This window comes from Vulpes lagopus, chromosome 19 (genome assembly GCF_018345385.1).
Source record: "Vulpes lagopus strain Blue_001 chromosome 19, ASM1834538v1, whole genome shotgun sequence".
NCBI lineage: Eukaryota > Metazoa > Chordata > Mammalia > Carnivora > Canidae > Vulpes > Vulpes lagopus.
The window spans coordinates 22,562,515-22,583,883 of record NC_054842.1 but is presented as its reverse complement, the minus strand read 5'-3'; the positions used below and the strand labels follow the sequence as shown (position 1 = coordinate 22,583,883).

The window sequence follows — 21,369 nt, the reverse complement described above, 5'->3', positions numbered from 1 at the left end:
CCTATGTGACTTTAAGCAAGTTACTATTCTCCAAACTTCAGTGTCTTCATTTGCAAAATTATTATAGGAAAGGCTATTCTTTACTTTGTGAGGGTCAGATTAGAAAAGCAAACCTTCAGTGCCTTGAATAAAAACTAAATTTGAATGAAAAATTCTGGAATCTCTATCCTGGTTTTGATTAACTTACTTTTCATTACACTAGAACCCTTTTGTGGAAGGCAGAGCTTTTTCCAACTCTCAGATTTAACCGCTTTTGGAAATCTCAACTAACTGCTCCCATCAGTTCCAAGCTTATTCAAATGGAAGGAGAGAATATGAGTAGTTTCAGTAAGATAGAAAAAGAAAGACGTTAAGAACGTTTTTATAATAACTTAGAAAAGTTATGCAAAAATACACCCTCAGTATGAGCAAAAAAAAAAATGTTAGTTTGCTCGGTATTTCATCCGAAGGAACTTGAGAAATCTAAGTACCCCTCCAGAGCCCAGAGAATGCAAGATCTAAAAAGGTGCCCTTCCCCTAAAGGAAAGCTGATGATGGAGAGTCAGCTGGTGGAAATGCAGAGAACAACTGATCAGCGTCTTAGACCAGGAGAAGGGTAAAATAGGAAACAAAGGTGAGGAGATGAGGGGGGAAGGAATCCTCAATTTTCATCCAAGGGGAGTAATGGATCGTTTTAGGGACTGACAGATGACTAGACAGGAGAGGTAAATTAATTTGTGAACATGCTTGGTCACCTAATATAGGATTTCCTTACTGGCAAGGGGCTAGCTCTTCCCAACCTCATATTGTGGCTATATTATGGCTGTAGCACAGTTATGTTCTTTTTAAAAAATATTTATTTATTTATTCATTAGAGACACAGTGAGAGAAGCAGAAACATAGGCAGAGGGAGAAGCAGGCTCCCTCTGGGGAGCCTGATGTGGGACTCGATCCCAGGACCCAGGATCATGATCTGAGCCAAAGGCAGATACTTAACCACTGAACCACCCAGGTGCCCCCACAGCTATGTGCTTAAAACTTGTTGTAAAGAAGTCATTCTTACTTGCATGTAACATAGAATACAGAGGATCTGCTTGCTCCTGGAAGGAAGTAGAAAACAATCCCTCACTTTTTGGTCTTCCTCCTTACAGATGCCAGTTCATTCCCTTTCTTATACTTACTGGGAACTTTCTTTGCGACCCTTAAGGCTCAAGAGGAAGGGGTGGGATGTTCTTAGAGGTACCTTTTAGTTAAGATAGTATATGTTGCCTTCATGGTACATTTTAAAGAAATAGGGAGCAAGCTATATAGTGTTTTGGGAACATTCCTTTTTCTTTCTCATATTAATTCTTGTTAAAATTACTTGAAAAGACACATTCTAGGTTTATTTTTTTCTTTTACCTTCTGGTGGGACAATAAACAGTATTTTTGTTGTTTGTATTTATTTTTTATTTATTTAATTCTTATATTTTATTTTTTAATGTTTCTTCTCATAACTGTATTTTTTATTTTAAGCTTTTATTTTAATTCCAGTTAGTTATCATATCGTGTCATATTAGTTTCAGGTACACAAAATAGTGATTCAACACTCCCACATATCACCTGGTGCTCATCACAAATCTACTCCTTAATCCCCATTGTCTATTTCACCCACTCCCCTTAAACTGCCTCCACTTTGGTAATGGTCAGTTGTTTGTTTTTAATTAGATGTCCTTTTGACGACCATCATACTTAGTTTCAACTCCTCTCTCTCATTTGCTCTATAATTCAGATCCATGTCACATTTTCCCCAAGACCTTTGAAGAGAACAGGGTAGCTTTTTGTGGTAGCTCCAGGAAAGCACAGTATTTAATGAAATGTGTAGACTCTGTGTTCAGACAACCTGGTTCCAACCCTAGCCCCACTCCATGCTGGTACAGGGAATTTATGCATCCTTTTTAAAGCTTAAGTTTCTCATTGGCAAAGCAGGAGTAACAATCCATGATTATCTGTTCATCATGATTCTACCAAATGTTGCTATAATCCACACTATGCACTAAACTCTGTGATTAATACTAAGGCTGTGTTGGTGGAGAAAAAAAGAGAGACAGAGACAGAGACAGAGACAGAGAGGTAGAGAAGAGGGAAAGAGGGAGACTCAGTCCCTGTCCTTGATGAGCTTGACATTATCATAAGGATTAAAGGACTCAGTGAATTTAAAAACATTAAATGCTCAATACATGATAGTTATATCTATTATTACTCAGGACACTGTTATTATTATGACACATAGACCAATCTTGGTGCAGGTTATGAGGCTTTTAGGGGATTTCCAGATTTCTATTAAAAAAAAAAAAACCAGCAAAAAGAGCAATTTGCTTTCAGATGAAGTGTGCTTCTCCCACACTAGACTGCTGTTAGAACAACCAAAATGTATTTGCATGCGCTATGTAAGAATCACATTAAAATGCCAACATGTGACTATTTTTGACCTATAAAATCAGTAATCTCACATGCCCGTTCTAATGTCAGCAGGGGGGAAAGGGGTTGTGTGAAAAGATGTATGTGGGAAGGAGAACACGGTGATGAATAGTACATGCTGCAAAAGTTTCACACTCTTCAACATCATATTTAACTAAATATAGATTTCTGATAATTAGATTTTAAAATATTCTCAAAAATGGAACATTTTGGCTTCCTTCTGGCTATAGCTCCAATATGAATTACCAAGCCTAATGGAAAATACTTTTAAAATGAAATCATCTGTTCCCCGTATCTGAAACAAGTGCAGGCAGTATTTGTACAGAAGTCTGTATCTGTCAATTGTACACAGTATAATATTCTGAGTATTCCAAATTGAAACATACGCAGCAACTTCCAGGGTCACGTTCTTCTTCACATTTCTGTTTATCCTTCACCAATTCATTCCAGCACATATTGAGTTTATTCAACAGTTACTGAATGCTTATGACAGCCAGAAATTATTTAAGTGCTGTTATTCAAGAACACATGTAAGGTGGTAAATCAAAGCATTTTACAAAGGAAAACAGCCTGTAAAATTCATTGTGTGGCACTCCAAAATATCACTAACTTCTGATTTTGGAGTTTGTGCAACTGCCTCCTCACACAGGGTCCTGCAATTCAAGGGTTACAGATGTTGTGATTCAAACCCTGAGTCTGTATTCCGTGAAGATGGATATAATCACTGCCATCAACTAACGAGTTATGCATGAAACGATGGTGACAAACAAGGCCACAAGCCATCACAGGTCCCTGAAATTACTGATGTAGTACCAAACCTTCAGTGAGTGAAAGAACAGGTGGCCCTCGCCCTGTAGGCTGCAGCTCTAAATCTTTACAATGGACTGGGAAATAAGCACTTCACCATTTAACATGAGCAGAGGAAGTCACTTCGTCATTGGTCTGTCGCATGAATTGCTGACATAAGAAACTTTTCCCTACTTAGAAAACCACAAGTACCAAGCGATTACTTATCAGTTAGAAAATGCTTGGTCCCCCCCACCCCCACCCCGCCCCTACTCCCACTAACAGTCTCATATCTGGAAATAAAGGCCAGTTCTCTTTGAGAAACATTTTGGTGCACTAAGCATTTGAGCATTTGAACTCCAGTCATCTTCCCCTAATCCTGCAGCAGCAAACCTTTCACGCATCTGTCAATGGCATATAAATTTATTTATAACTATAGCTGTACATCTATTATCCATCCATCTGACACAAAATGCCAACTGTCTGATACCTGAACAGCAGTTCACTGGATATCATTTTTGAAAAATGTTAGGACCAACCTGCATTTATTATACAAGATCTTGTGGTTTAGGATTAGAAAGTGAGAAAGAGAAAACCCAGAATCAACCTGTCAGTTACTGAGTCAAGCTATAAATTGCTCCTAGAATTAATTTCTACCATCTACCCATACTTTAAAAAAATAACTTAGTGACTATGCATGCTCAAAGCTTTATTGGAAGGAAGAATTAGACAAAACGAGAGAAAACACTGGCAGAGCCCAATTAACATTAAATTATTTAATTGATGAAGAAAGACAAAGGAGGAATTGGACATCAATAGATCCTTGTCACAGATATGTAGTTTATGATTTTTGGAAAGACACCGAGTCTGAAAAACATGACCATTTCTTATGCCAATACTGAATATAAGAAGGAAATAAAATTAACTCTAAATACCTACTGTAAATCTGCTGCTTTGCTTACAATACTCCCCTTAACGTCTCGCATGATAGTGTTACCCCCTTCATTGCACAAGTGAGAATCTGAGATTTGTAGAAGTTAAACAAACTTGCTCAAAATCACACAGGGAATATGTGCTGAGACAGGATTAGCCTGATCCCAGTCCCTAAGTCTTTCCATTTCATGAATCTGGAGCAAACAGTAACCTGGAAAATAACTCCTTTCTCACCTGAACTTGCATTGTGTGGACTAGGTGCAAAGCTGAAATGATGGTCGTGGTGATTTATCAAGGGATCATCCAAAGATTTGAACAGATTGCCGCATCAACACTCTAGAATGTTTACTATAGCAGGCTTAATATAATCCTCCCTCCTCCGCCACTCTCCAAACTCCAACAAAAGGTGGTTCAGCAATCTGACACAAAGAAACTGGAACTAAACTCAACCTTCCTCAACAGCAAATCACTCACATACTGACCGGAGAAGGAGAGAGCTGGAGCAGTGCTTTTACCCCCACCACTCACTGGTATAAGCACAGCTGGGCTGAGGAGACCTCTTTTCCTAAATTCTGTTGCCAAGCTGAATTTTATGATCTTCACTGGCAGATGATCAAATACAAACTCTTAACTTACAGCCAAGTTATCTTACCGCAGCTGTTGGAAGAACTAATTTAGAATGCAAATCTAGTCCTTAATCTATGGGAAAACTGTTGCAGTGATGGATGGTTTTTGAAGCAATAGTTCATGAAAGACACCCCTGTGCCTCTAGTATTATGGAAGGAGAAATATTTAGCTGCCATTTGTGTTTATTTGTTTTCTTTTGAGCAATTGCCTCTATAGGGGGAATTAGAGCCCCATGGAGGAGGGTCCAGGTGTTTAAATCTGCCTCAACTCTCTTTTCCACATAAATAAAATTGAGATCAGAAGACACATGTGTACACTAAGGTTCAGATAATGTCTTCTTAGTATCTAGGACTCCTGGATTTTAGGCTAAGTCATCTAAAGAACAAGGCAATGGGGATGTTATAATTTGCCTGGAATTTTGTATCATATCAAGAGAGGAGGAAGGTCAGCACTAATCACTGCCTCTGCCTCTGAACAATTCTGTTAATCTAGGTACGAATTATTAAATAAAGTTGATAGTCTTTTTTTTTTCTTTTTGTTCATTTAACTGCCAGTGAACAGTGCCCCTCTAGAATACCTAAACACCTAAGAACTCACTGAATAATTCCACAGCTTTGATCCCCATCTTTTCAGTTGAACAAAATCTTAGAAAATATTCACTCCTGGTTATTAGGTAGTTTCTTAGAATTCTATTGAGTTACTGAAGGAACCTGGGCTTGTGCCGTATCTATGAAGATCTCATCTGTGGCAACCGTCAGAGTTAATGCAATAGAAAAATGTATGTCTATCTGTTCCTGTTTTGTTAGGCGTGGAGAACGATTATTGTGGAACTGTGCATCAATTCAAAGAATTATTAGAATAAGAATAAAGGGAAATTGTTCTAATAGGTAAAAAATTAGAAAAGGATGTATTAGAATACATCCACTTTGGGTTTTTTATTGTTATTCTTTGAGCTTAGCTTTGTATACGGTGGAGAAAAGTTAGTAGTCTAAGTTATTTGACTTTGAATATTAAACTAGAAACTCTCTAACCCATGATGTACCTCTTTTTTAAAGATTTCTATTTATTTATTCATGAGAGACACAGCAAGAGAGGCAAAGACATAGGCAGAGGGAGAGGCAGGCCCCCTGCGGGGAGCCTGATATAAGACTCCATCCCGAGACCTTGGGATTACAACCTGAGCCAAAGGCAGACGCTCAACCACTGAGCCACCCAGGTGCCCCCCATGATGTACCTCTAACTAGTCACTTTGACTTATGCTCACTGTTCCACATGAGCTAATATCCACAGAGGAAACAAAATGAAATTGTGCCACTCATATCTATTTGTAATCTTGCTTTTCCCTGACCACAGGTCATTGCTTGTCAACCCTTAGTTTTCTTAGATACATAGCTATCTATATTATTGATAAACATGAGTCTGTGGTAGAGAAGATAGGGTTTCAGTTGGGATTAGGAAAATACCACGAATTCTCTGCAATCACAACAGGGAGCTGGAGCTATTAAAGTTCAATATTCACTTATGTTCTCTAAGATTAAGTGCTGCCAGAGCCCTTGATCATCCTAAATCTTTCTGGGGATAAAACACTGACAACTCATCTGGAAATACAGTGCCCTTCTTTTTCATTTACTATTGCCCTCAATGGACATATGGATATTTTACATGATAGAAGAGCCTAACGATATGTTTGGTATTAAGATACCAAGAAAAGCCAGGATCCACTGTGAAGCCATCTAATGTACATGGACAGACCAAATATTTTGATATCAGGAAATGAATCAAGCTCACAGGAGGAAGATCATATTCATTCACTAAGGGTGAATTAGGGCAGAGGGAGTTTCTTCCATCTCTCCTAAGAATGTCTCCATTCCTTGTCATGGGGTGTGGGCTTTTCTGGTTTGAGTATGAAAGAAGAGGAAGACAAACTGGGGGAGGACTGGCATATTATAAACCTTGGGTGAAATGAAGCTTCAAGACATATTTATATCTGAGGTAAGCATCATGATATTCACTTAGCCATCAACTTACGCACTCAATAAATATTTATTAAGCACTATATGTCAGGCACTGCTGTAAGTACTTGATAAAACAATGAACCAACACAAAAACGATCTTTGCCCCAACAGGGCTTATATTTTTTTTAAAAGATTTTATTTGTTTATTCATGAGAGACAGAGAGAGAGGCAGAGACACGGGCAGAGGGAGAAGCAGGCTCCATGCAGGAAACCCCATGTGGGACTCAATCCTGGGACTCCAGGATCATACCCTCGGCCGAAGGCAGACACTCAGCCACTGAACTACCCAGGTGTCCCAAGAGCTTCTATTCTAATTAGTAGTAGACAATAAATATAATAAATAAGTAAACTGTGAAGTATATTAGGATATAATTAATTCTTAGGGAAAAACCATAGGTAAGGAGTAGGAATGACGGGGGTTGAAATCCTAAACATAGTGGTTGCATCATAAGGTGGTAACATTTGAATAAAGTTTGAAAAAATAAATGTGGAAATCTGAGAAAATAGAATTCCAGGCAGAGAGAGAGAGAGAGTCCATGCAAGAATCTAGAAGTAAGAACAAGCCTGGTGTATTCAGGATATAGTAAGGACAGGTTTGGAACTAGTTTGAGGTAAACGAAGTACTTGCTTCAGGAGAAAAATTTAAGGGGATACTAAAAACTCCATGATCAAAATGAACATTTTCATGCAATATATTTTTTAAATTAAAATCAATACCAAAAACTCCATGGTGGACAACATAGCAAAATTTTACATAAGATAGAATCTGACCCTGTACTTAAACAACCCTGCCTCATTCACCTGGTTCCAGTAAAATTTACCTACAAAAGCAGGTGGCCAGCATGTGGGCCACAGTTTGCCAATTTTATCTTTTTACTATTGCATTTAATATTTGTTCTGATTGCTCAGTTTTTCAGCAACCCTTAAATTTTGCACCTAAGCTCCTCACTTGCCTTACCTAGTCCCAGCTCTGCAAAAGAGGCCAGTGAAGCTGTAAAGGAGGAAGTGAGAGGGTCTCTATGGGAGGGAATGAGGTCACAAAGACCTCTGAAGGCCACATTATATAGGGCTATATAACCATTCTAAGGACTTTTCCTTTTAACCTAAGTGAAACATACCACACTGGAGGTTTTTAAATGAGAAGAACATCTGGTCTGAACTTACATTTTTTAAATGTTGAGTAAAAGGAGTAGAAGCAGTGAGAATAATTAAGAGGATGTTTATAGTAATCTAAATGAGAGGTAATAGATGGTGGTTTGGACCAGTGTGGTAGTGTGAAAGTGGTGGAGAGCAATCAGATTCTAGATATATTTTGGAGGTAGAACTTACATAATCTGCGTAGTATTGAATATAGGGTGTGAGAGAAGAAGAAAAGATAATTCCAATATTTTTACCAGATGAACCAGAAACATGGAGATGCTATTATCTGAGAAATGCTATCTATGAAACAGGTTTAGGGAACGAGCCACGGTCTATAGTTTTGAACATTTTAGATCTGAGGTAACTACTAGCTGACCAACTGAAGATACTATATAAGCCATTGATATTCAAATATGAAGTTGAAGAAGAGATTTTAGCTGAAGAAATAAATGTGGATTCCATCTTGAAATCTATATAGTTAACTTATTCACCTCCTCCACCCCCAGATACTGAAGTCATCTTCTGTAAACTAGAATTGAGGAACTTTATAGAGAATACATGTCTTCATGAGATAGAACTATGTTAGTGTCTACTCTTTCAAGACTCTTCAGTAGTCTAGGAGTTTGTTTAAAAATAACAACAAAAAAATCCCCTTGGTTTCTGTACCTTTGGTGGAATCTCTGTTTTCCACTGAGGTTTTAATTCTCAGCATTTTTTTAAATGTAAAGATTGAAAATGTGTTTTAAATTAGAGGGGATTACATGGTAAAATTTAAGTAATTAGATCCCACCACAAATGTCTCACTTTCCAGAATCTGCATTAAATTTTCTGCCAACATGAAATGTGCTAAAGAACTACAATGTAACTAAATATCTCCACAGGGGAAACAATGGAAAAAAAGAAAGAAACCTCTCCTCGAATTATTCAAAATAAAGATCTGTCATTTCATATCAGTCTCCAATAAACTGTAATAAATTTTCAGCCAATCTGCGTGTTTTATGAATATACAAACATGGCCACTTACGTGGGGCTGATTTTCAAAGTTCGGCATTAGGTTATCCACTGTGGCTACTGTTTAAAAGTATAAAAATCATATGGCAGCCTAGATGACAAGTTCCTTCTGGTAAACTATTTGACTAGCAGCATCTCTGGGCTAAGAAGAGATGAACCTTCTTGACCTATTCTTCATTACAAGATCCAGTCTGCTGACTTCTAATGAGGATCCACAAAAGTGGGTGCAAATATTCTTGTTACTTGTCAAACCTACATAATAACAAAGCATCTCTTGCCTGAAGTGATAAGCTCCTATCCTGGTAAGAAAGTCAAGACCACACATCTATCAGTGAACCAGTTTGAGCTGTTAGCCCAGCTTCTCAAAACCAAATCCCATTTAGTGTTGTGAGGTTTACTTTTCTACATGGATCACTTCCTTACTACTTGATGCCATGTGCCCTTGTTTTGTTTCATGGATTAAAGTAAGAACTAATAACATTTAAATGTTGGTATCAAATGAAAAATGCAGTCTCTCTTTGTCCTCTTTCATTCAAAAATAGAAATATATTGCCATCATAGGAAGTCCAGCCATAGAAGAAATTTCAGGCTTTTCTGATTAATCCTTTCTAAGGGAAAGGCAGGAATTCCAAGCAAATACACACTATTTTATAATTTCATATTCCATTCAGTTTTCTTTATGCATTGCACTCTAAATGTTAAAATATCTTTTATGCTTTCCTGAATTGTTCTGGATTTTATAAAGTAATAAAATATGACAAAATGCAACAAAGAGAGAAAGTATCAAAGGACATATTAAATGTTTATTTAATCATATATTTATTCTAAATACTTTATGAAGTCAATAAATATTTTATTATGATAATGTTCTATCATTGCTCTAGTACTGCTCTGAAAATGCTCCTGTTTTAAGAAATATGAGTTGGCTTAGAGAGATAAGAAATAGTTTTACTATTTATAATACATATTACAGACACAGCTAAGAGTAAATGCTGGGATCCCTGGATAGCTCGGTGGTTTAGCATCTGCCTTTGGCTTGGGGCGTGATCCTGAAGTCCCAGGATCAAGTCCCACATCAGGCTCCCTGCATGGAGCCCTCTTCTCCCTCTGCCTGTGTCTCTGCCTGTCTCTCTCTCTCTCTCTGTGTCTCTCATGAATAAATAAATAAAATCTTTTAAAAAAATAAATAAGAATAATGCTGACTTTGGGCAATTGATTTTAAAACATTTACTTCTCAATGTCTTTTAAGCCATGAAGGTAGCTACTTAGTGTTACTTAAAATAAGATGAAAATTAAAGATAAATATTCCCTAGCTCAAGCCAAAACATAAAACAAACAAAAAAAAAACTAACTTAGGAAACCATTAAAAATCAACAAAATTAGACTTGCAAACATTCTACTAAAACATATGCTAAACTGTTTTTTTACAGAAATACTGAATATTCATTGAATTATAATTCACATGATTTTAATTTCTACAATAACTGCATTAAGAATGAGAAAAAGTTGATAGGAAAATAGATCATAAGCCACCTTTTTGAATTAAGAAGGCAAAAGCACAATAATAATAACAATACAGTGCAAATTACCAACCAAACCTTGAGAGCTATTTATTTCAGGAGAATATTTCATATGAGAGAGAAGAGTTAAAGATAGACATGACAACTCAATGAGACCCAAATGTAAATGATAAAACCATCGACAAAAGCCTTGAAGGGAAACGCTTTCCCCATCGAGGGATGATTTCTACTGGCCTCCAGGTGTAATATCATGTGCACTGATGAGCTGATCAACAGAACAGAACTTCTACCCAGCTGTAATCAAGAGTGATTGATGGTTGGGACAAAAAAGTTGATTATCATGACAAGTTCGCTGATGCAGAGAAAATAAGCTCTGCTTGGGAAATGGATAAAAAACCTGTTAAGAGACTACCTTCTGAAACCTTATTTATAAAGGCGTCTATGAGAAGGTGTAAGTTATACAGAGGGATCTGATATTCCGATAAACCTGATAAGAATAAATTTGCCATACCTGGACCTCAACATATTTCCTATGTAAGGAATTTAAAGGCTCATTTAGGCCCAATAAAAAGTAAACCACATACACTCAGTGTTACCTGTGCAATTCTTAAAAGTTATCTCTCTGCTTCTCAAAGTATTACTGAAAATCACACATGGACACAGAAAATTAAACTTTCATAGCACACCATGCCTTCATTTGCCCTCCTCAGCTCCCTCCTCACAAGGAATAAACTCCCCAAATGACTGCAACCTTTACCACTATCACATTCAATTAACATCAAAACATAGATTTGGACTGAGACAACAGATCCCAGAGGCAGTATTTTGCATTTAAAATGAGGTTTGGCAGGCTTGAAAAAGGTGAATCTGGGCCAGAATGTTTGGTGTACTACAGTGTTCTAAAACAGTTCATACAGAGATCTAGAGAGTATGAAGGAATACATCCATTTTCTCAACTTCTGGTTCTAATGTCTTCGAAGAAATTCTAGCAACATAATCCAACGCAGTGTGCAATTTATAGCATGCCTGGTACAATTTCAATCTCCTTAAACTCGCAATAAAACCAAATAGCCAGTCTTAAACTAGTCATCACAAGAAACTTTTAGTGTGAAGGAGGTAAATTGAATGGGTATGTTCATTTCATCTATAATCTTTGGCCATGTGAACCCTTGGAAAAGGTAAAATGACTCTAGTTAATTATACAGATATTAGGACTCAACAAAAGAGACAACACATAGCAAGAGCTAGGAAAGCCAGGATACAAAGGGACACAAAATCCAAAATGACAAAAGAATAGATACTAACATGAATTATCTTTTTCTTAAATTCCTTTGCTCCTCTGCCCAGGAACAAATTCTTCTACTGTCCTAGTTTTCATGGCCATGGCAAAACTTATGGTTTATTAAATGCTGAATAAACTATATGACATATAACAAAAAGGGCAAGTGAAGGGCACCTGGGTATCACTGTCAGTTAAGCATCCAACTCTTGGTTTAGGCTCAAATTGTGATCTCAGGTGTCCTGAGATCCAGACCTACCTAAGACTCTATGCTCAGGTGGAGAGTCTACTTCTCTCTCTGGCCCTCCCCACCCTTCCCCACCCCATTCTCACCACTGCATGTGCTTTTTTCTCTCTCTCTCCAATAAATAAATCATATTTATTTTTTAAAAAGATTTTACTTATTTATTCATGAGAGCCACAGAGAGAGAGAAGCAGAGACACAAGCAGAGGGAGAAGCAAGCTCCCTGCAGGGAGCCCGATGTGGGACTCAATCCCAAGACCCCGGGATCATAACCTGAGCTGAAGGCAGATGCTCAACCACTGAGCCACCCAGGCATCCCCAAATAAATAAATCTTAAACACACACACACACACACACACACACACAGACTTCTTACTTCACCACATTCTACCTTCCTTTCATTGTGTCCTTCCATGCTTTGCCTACTCTTCTGGAAACTCTGCTTTCAATAGGTGTTGGATGAAACACACTCTCAGCACAGATTCTCTCCTCCCCTCTTCAACACTTAGTATGATCATATTGTCCTTTAAGTGGTTCTCAATTTTGAAAAGTATTTCTACACTCCAGCAATTTGTACTTCTAGAAGTTTAGTAATGAGCATATCCACCCTGATTAACCTCCGTATTGTGTGTAGAACTCAAGTGACCAATTGTCTTAGCTGAAAACTGTCAGCTAATGCCAATGCAAACCTCAAAATAAATTTCTCTTAGGGCATGTCACCTGATATGACAAATAAAAGCCCTATGCTGGAACTTAAGAGCCCTGTTTCAGCTGTTTCAACAGCTTAGTGACCTTGGATAAGTCAGCTGAGATGCTCACCTTTGGTTTTTCCATCTCTACAATCTCTAAAATGGAGAGAATGACTTCTTAGATATAACTAAGTCCTAAAACACAACAGTTCTCTGAGGTAGTCCATAGAAATAACAAATATCATTCTGATTTCCAGAAGTTATATAACACATCTACTCATGATATCTTACATCAACTTCTCTTTCTAGAGAAGATGGTAAAATTTTCTATGTCTAAGAGAATATGATAGAAAAGTGAATTTTATTATTATGTTTCTCTTTGTTTATAGAGAAAAAAAAAGCACGGAGAAAGATAGACTCTTTTACAAAGAGTTCTCTTTTCTCAGTCCCTTACCCTTCATTCCATCCACAGATGAAACTCTGGACTATCAAAGCCTGATTCAGAGAGTCCCAAAATATCCCAATGTTGAAGTTTTATTTTTAAAAGCCTGCCAAAGAAGCACGATGCTTAAATAGGTTCCTGTGCTCTTAACTGGCTCATTTTCTCCTGAAATCTCGAACAGCCAGACTCAATATTTCTTGCCTAGTCCTTCTGTTCCAAGTTTTGTTTCTGAGAATTCCTGACAGAGCTGTAGGCTCCATTAAGGAAGTAGATGGGTGTGAGGCTGAGAGAGGAAATGGGGCCCAAATGCACACTCAGAGCATGAGCCGTCCAAAAGGGATGTGCCATGCACTTGCTTCAAATACATCCAAACCTATAGTCCCATCACCACATGCCTCAAACCTCGCTCCTCACACAAGGGTGACATGACTGCAACTAAACCCCATTAGGCCCCAGACATGCCTCTTTGTACACAAGCTGAATGGCCCTGTCATAGAAATGCTTTTGAAGAAGAAAAAGCACTAAGTGTGAAGGCCAGAGTGCGCAGGCCAAAGCTCTAAATAGCTCTGTGAATCTTGAAGACAAACAGGAGACACTCTCTTATGAAAGAGATGTTTCAAAGCTGCCTAAAATTTAATTTCTAACTGGGATTTTCCCTCAGAAATTAAATTTTTTCAATTTCTAACTGGGATTTTCCCTCAGAAAATCCTCTGGGACTTAGCAGCAGTGGCAACAGGCTTAGAGAGGTGGAGAGTTTCTAAGAAATCCAGCTCTGCCAGGGACAAGTTGACCCTGCAGTTTTTAAAAGGTAAAAGGTAAAGATTTATGAGGAGTGAGAACCTCAAATCAACACAGAAATACACTAAACACAGGCACTTTCAGCAGTGTAGATCCCTTTAAGCACTTTTCTGAAAGATAGATATTTTCCAGCTTCAATATTTCTGAAGAAGTAATTTAGCATTCAGAGAATAAAACAATGATAACCCCATTATTTGTTCCATAACATAAAAATGACCTTTCCATTTCATTTGCTATACGGTTTACAACCCAATTGCCTGTGTGTTCTATTTTATAATCCTTAGAACATGGCTATACGGAATGGCTATTCATTTTATTTTTAAAATTTTTTAAAAAATATTTTATGGGATCCCTGGGTGGCGCAGCGGTTTGGCGCCTGCCTTTGGCCCAGGGCGCGATCCTGGAGACCCGGGATCGAATCCCACGTCGGGCTCCCGGTGCATGGAGCCTGCTTCTCCCTCTGCCTGTGTCTCTGCCTCTCTCTCTCTCTCTTTGTGACTATCATAAATAAATAAATAATTAAAAAAATTAAAAAAAATAAAAAATATTTTATTTATTTATTCCTTTGAGGGAGAAAAAGAGAGAGAGAGCAAGAGAGAGCACGCATGAGCTGGGGGGAGAGGCAGAAGAAGAGGGATAGGGAGAAGTAGGCTTCCTGCTGAGCAGGGAGCTGGACTAAGACTAGACTCAGGCTTGATCTCAGGACTCCGGGTTCACAACCTGAGCTTAAGGCAGATTCTCAACCATCTGAGCCGCCCAGGCATCCCTGGCTTTTCATTTTAAATAAGGTGATTATGGAAACCGTAAATTCAACAAAGAGCCCCAAGACATACGGCCAATCAAAAAAAGTGGCAGATCTAGACAAGAGGTTGTCTAAATCCTGATCCAATGATTTTCCTACCATTACACTCAGCTTCCTTAGATGCTGTTTTCAGATTTGGGGTTAGGTGTACATCCCCATGAACAGATTTTTATTAACCCTTACTGTAGGATATGCAATAAAATATTGAAATCAGAATAAGGCAACTGTATCTATTAACTCTCCTGGGCATGTTTTGAGGCTGCAGATACTGTCAGAAAGAGGCAGGAAATGTTTAGAAAACTGCAACTGAGGCCTCCAAAAAGCAATTTATAATTCAGGATAAAATATGTGTGGGTTTTTTTTTTTAAGCCTCAGTAGGGTAGTAGATGCAACAATTCCTTTTTATTTTATAAAATTTAAGCATTATTATACAGGAAATTTGGAAAATAAAATTGGAAAGAAATAAGAATAGTTCTTAACTTCAGTACAACCACGATCAGTTTTTTTCTCTCCCTCTGAGTAGTATTTCCTTTTAATATCAACACGCACAAATAATGCAGATTTAAGTATTTAAAAGAAATATCTTAGGTTGAGATGATACAAAAGTATAATTATCTAATTTGGTTATTTGGTAGGAAAAAATGTTCCTTTTAGCAACTTCAGCACTATCTTGCTTCATTTGGTTACAGAGGTTAACCCAGAGATATAAATTAAATTCAAACATATTGCTTAATTTTACTACATTCGTGGGTTCTAAATTGTAGAAAAACAATAATGATTTCTATTTTATAATACCATTGGGAAATATATCAGTTATATTTATGATAGTCCCAAGGATCCCCTTTGGAGGGGCCTAAGGGCTTCAAGCAATGGACCTTCTAATGAGGTGGCTTTCCCTTTTGTTTTACAAAAGAGCACCTTGAGGTAATTGATGCTTGATAAGAACTATCATAAAGTCATAAAGTCATAAAGTCATAAAGGACATGTTGCTTCTATATTATCACTTGGTAATTTGCATTTTTACTTAAGTGTTCACCATGTTTATGATAAGTTGTGTGACTGAATATGGATGATGCCATTTGAAAGTACTCACAAGCACTGGAGGGCAAGGCCTCACCCAAGTTGTAGATGACTTTCGACAGCAGCTGACATATTCAGTTAGATTCGTGAGGGAAGGGGCCCCCAGGCCCCCTCTCTGGGAACTCACAGATCTCTAGCCACACCATTACTGTAGGATTGGCTGGAGCCTTTGATGGACTTTCTACTTTGCCTGGGCCAGACAGAGCAGTAACTGGATTAAGAGTAGACACTGAACCTGCATGACCAGTGACTGGCCAGGTAGCCTTGTATGTCTCCCACATTCTCTGCATCACAGTTTCCACATGAGAAATTAGCAAAAATTTTCTTCTGTCTCTAACATGAAACACTATTGTTAGGTTAATCATAGTGATTCTTTGATGCAACAACTTAGTAATTTTTAGTTTGGGGCCTGAGATCTTACTTTCCACTCTATAAACAGTAATCAAGAAATCATTTGATATCTCAATAATCTTATATCCATGCTGATCCTGAAATAAGCTGTCTTTCAAAGGCACACTTAACTTGCCCAAGCCAATGGTAATTTATACTTATTTCAAGATGCTGATAAAATAACTGGACAAATTATAAACTTTTGGTAATTAATTGGGAACTTTTTACGTAACCCCTATCTGTGTTTCATGTAAATGTCAAGAAAAGTTTTTTAAGTTTTTTTTTTTTCAAAGAAAAAGACTGTATCAGGAGAAAGCAATCTCATTTAAATAAAAATATAGTATAATATGCATTTAAAAAGATTTCTGTGGGGCCCAAAATAGAAAATGTACTATACAGGAAACAGGTATCACATAACACCAAACTACACAGATTATAATATGAAGGGTTAATAAATAAATAAAAGCATAGAGGGAAAGAAAATTGAATTTTCATGATGCAAAGATGAAAAGAACTACAAGCTATTATTTTCATTGGAAGGGGAAGAAGCTTTGAAATGTAAAAAGGTTCATAAGGCAAAAATACTTTCCTATGTGATTGAGGATGCAACTAAGGATACACATGAATTACAGTGTTACTTTTCCAGAATAATTTTAGGTTTAAGAATGGAAATAGGCAGATAAATTCCAGATTTACCTGGAGGGAGTAGATGCAGTTGTTTGGGATTATAAAACTTTTTCTTGGCATTAAAATGGTCAAATATGAGATATATCTATATGTATCTATCTGGAAAATATTTGTATTTTCTCTTAGTGTGAAGATTATTTTATTATATGTGGATGAAGGGGTGATAAATCCAATTGATCTTGGCACTTATTATTAAATATTTTATGAAAATAATATTCATGGACATGACCAGTCAATAGTAAACAAATCTCATATTTCCAGCACATTAGTTCCCCTATTGACATGATAATACTACAGAGACTTTTCTTTAAGTCTCTATAGGAGTTTCTGCTCCTGTACTTCAACTTCACGATAATTATATTTTGTTTGTAACTCATGGTAAAATGTTGCTATGTGATTTGTAAACTCAATAACATTGGGATTTCCTATTTTCTTTAAACCGCAATTTAAAAAATTAGGACTGCATAGTGAATTTACATTCAAGTTTCAAGATAAAAATGTAAAAGCAATGAATTCACATATGTCCAATTTATATAGAGAGGAATGAAGCTATACTGGGTAATTATCTGATAAATTTAATTCGTCATAGAATTCGATTCAAATCTAAGCCAAACATCCAAATGACTACCTGTGGTAGGGAGAAAAAAATGATATTTAAGAATTAATTCCTGGAAACTATGAATATGTTACATTATATGACAAAGGGGGATTAAATTAGCAGATGGAGTTAGGTTGCTAATCACCTGATTTTAAAGTAGAGAAATTATCCTGGATCATCCAGATGAATTCACTGTGATCATAAGGGTTGTGAAAAGTGGAAGAGGGAGGCAGACCAGTGAGGGTCAGAATCATTCAATGTGAGAAGGATTCAACTAGCCATTGCTTGCTCTAAAGATGGAAGGGAGTCATGAACAAAAGGGAAGCCTCAAGAAGCTGGACAAGAAAGGCAAGGAACTGAATTCCCCCCTGGAGCTGCCAGAAGGAACCTTACCCCGCCAACACTGTGATTTTAGTCAGTGATACCCATTTTTTACTTCTCACCTCCAGAACTATGAGATAATACATTTATGTTGTTTTAAACCATTAAGTTTACATGATTTATTACAGCAGCAATAGAAGATTAAGGCAGTAAGCATCTAGTGAATGGTCAAGTGTGCAGTTGCATACTTATGATCCAGACCAATTAGTCTAAATTCTCCAAATACCTCAGCTATTTTCCATGTGCCACATGCCAGACACACCTGAAAGTGAAATTATAAGAATGAGAAGCAACGGTCCCTGATGAATACATATTGATTTCTATATCAACTTGAAACTTCATTAGCAATATAAATTGCTATTCTCTTCTATCAAGGAAATAAAACAAGAATACATTTTATAAAATATGTAAATGTTCTTTAATGTATACCTGGTAATAATTCTAAATACCTTAAACATGACTTTGATACCAATCTACAGAATTAGAAACATTTTAAAAAAAAGGAACAACTGTCTTGAAGTGGTGACCCATAGCTGGAGATAACCAACCAAGGATTTAGCCTGGATGTGGCAGACGGTTTTCATAAATTTAGTGGGAGACTGGGTTCAATGAGCTTGAAGTCTCTTTTTGATTCCCAGTTTACAGGAAGTGAAATTAACACAGAGGAAAATATTGACAGTGAAATTGCTGGCAGGAGGAAATATTGAAATAGCCCCCATTATTTGTAAGAAGCTCTCAACATGGCTCCTGGGAGACTTTTGCATCATTATCTGATCAGTTCCAAAGTGAAATATCAATACCATTTAAGAAGGAATGAAATCAAGAAAGAATCACTTTAAATAACAATTACAGAACTATATGATTATTCACTAAATGTTTAGAAATGACCAAATTGCAACTATTGAGTTCAGAACTCAAATTTACATGTTGAGAGGACCGCCTCTTTTTTACAACCGCTGGAAGAGATTATTATATGATATTTTTCAGTTGAAAAGATTTTTTTGTTAATAAATTAAACTATGGCAAATTTCTTAAAATTCAAATCAATTCAAAGCACTCAGTATTTAAAAACAAACAACAAAACAAAACAAAAAACCAAAAACCTCTCTTTCAATAAAATGCCACATGTTTAGTGTATTCTTTTTTTATATCAACAAATACCATTTAGAGTCTATGCAGGCAATCTATTCTTTTTTTAAGCCAACAAAAGAAATGGTATACAACTATCTGATGATCATACTAGTAGGTAGGAGTTCATAAGACAGTAGCAATCCTTATGCAAAATAAGATGTTCTGATAGAAGAAAAAAAGATACTTTATTTCTGTCACATCTGCTTTCTCTGCATGATTATCTCACATGCTCTTCTCATTATCAGAGAACCTAAAGGACTTACTTGCCTAGAAAGATTAAATACTGGAAGGCCTAACATTCTCCAAAATCCAGATCATTTTGGTCATCTCCACACTACAGATCACCTTGTAAGATAATGGCACTGTGCAGGAGCCACTTTGACAGGCTGGGGTCCTCTGTTTTCCTAAAGTATCAACAGGTATTCTATTCCTAGTCCTTCCAAACCAACATCCCTTCTCTTTTCTGTATCTCTCAGGACCAACTCCACACCAAGGAGGTTGGGGAAGGCAGGCAGTAATTTTCACATTGGCCATGAGCCAATTAGCTTCATTGTGATGAAACCAGAGATTTTCTGATCCCTAGAAAAGGTATGGAAGATATGAATAGCTCTCTGTGAATACTTTGCAAAGCACTGGTCAGGTCCATAAATGTCTCATTTCTGTCATGTTCTCCACTTAAGTTTTATTCATCAAGGGCTCCAGTGCTTTGAGGCCTTTAGGACTCCCTATTAAAATGCTAATACTTCTAGGATAATAACTTGAGAGCTCTAACACAAATATCATTAAGAACACAATGGGCTGATCTGGAATTGGGGACCACCAAGGCAGATAAAAAAATTACAAAGCAAGATGTTGGCCTTGAAATATAATTTGGGAATTATCTTATATCAAAAGTATAATTTATTAAAAGGCTATTTGACTATTCCCCAAAGGGAAAGTGTATTAGCTAAATTTAGTATTCCTAAGAGACTTAAAAACATACCTTTAAACTGCAAGGATAAAATATTATTAATGTATGATGTTTCCAGAGTAAACCCCCCAAAATAATATAATAAACTCCGAATTTAAAGGACATAAGGAGTTAAAATGTTATCTTTGAATTTTGACATGCTCAGTTATTGGAGAAAAATGTTGAAGAAATCTCTTCTGCAAGATTAGAACAGCATAATACATTTTTTTCAGTGAATACTAAATGGTAAACTTACATCGGAATTAAATCTCAACTGGCAAATGTTGCATGATATGATTTGCTTTCTTCGATGAGGAAGAGGAACCCCGAATGTATGATTTATTACAGCTTTCTGAATCGGGTCCATCTGTAATGAGAAAGAAAATACAACAAATAGAAATAAAGCTTGTCAGTTCCATTGGAATGTTGCCTATTTCATTAAAGAGCCAATCTGTACAGCTTGAATCTACTGCTCACATTATAAAAAAACATTTTTATTCTAAGAAACAGCATTTCTACTTTCTTGGAAAATAGACAATAAGCTCAAAGCTCAGTATGATAAGAAAATGATAAATGTACCCATTAGAGTTTGCATGCTAACTGTTTTTCTCATTTACGATCAACAATTGTCTCAGTTTGATAATCCTAAAATATAATTAAAGGTTTATCAAAACTCAAATTATTCCAAATGCCAGCAATCTCAAACAGAAGTATGTATGCCATTGCCCCCAAATGGACTTGTAAATAGACTTGGTCAGATGAGCAGTTCTGAAAATAAATTATGCACCATAATCCAACATTAACCTTATGCTATGTTTGGTATCTCTTCTATGTTAAAATATAGTGTACAAATCCTATTTTCTAAGAATTTGAATGTATGGAGTTATCTATTCATTCAAAAACCATCTCTTGACCATTTGATGTAGACTGCTATCCTATGGACTTACTATTTGAGGTTCAGAGAGTCTGGATCAGGGCAGTTATCTCTCTCCATCCCATATTCCCAGGATAGGTCAAGCGACACCAAAGACATAATGTCAGCAATCTGGCTCTGATAAAATTTGTTGGCTTTGTCCTACCATCCACATCAGTGGTTTTCAACTGTTGGAGTCAGATAAAAATTTTGATCTGCTTCTTAATATTAGTGCAACCCCTTTGCTTATCTGTGTCTCCTAAGGTGGTGATAGGGTTCAAAAGTGATAATTTGTGTAATTAGCACATTCAGTGCTAAGCACATTAAACAATCAGTAAATGTTGGCTATTATATTTTCTCTGTTACAGCACATATGAGGATCAGAGTTAATTTGAGTCTTATACTCCCATAATCATTGTTGTCACACTACTAATTTCTTAGATGGCCAAGAAACATTTAAAAATAAATCAAATGTTACACATATGGCTATGACTTCCACTGAATACCTGCAAACT

At 36.7% G+C, this 21,369-nt stretch overlaps 1 protein-coding gene across 4 annotated transcripts in view; it reads right to left on the bottom strand.

Annotated features, from left to right (window-relative positions):
* Nucleotides 1-21,369, bottom strand: part of ZNF385D (zinc finger protein 385D) — an 877,499-nt gene that overhangs the window by 92,491 nt on the left and 763,639 nt on the right. For all 4 annotated transcript variants that reach the window (XM_041733685.1, XM_041733687.1, XM_041733686.1 and 1 more), the window contains one exon: nucleotides 20,198-20,308. In XM_041733685.1, the coding sequence (XP_041589619.1) occupies nucleotides 20,198-20,308 (111 nt within the window). The remainder of the gene's footprint in view (nucleotides 1-20,197; nucleotides 20,309-21,369) is intronic.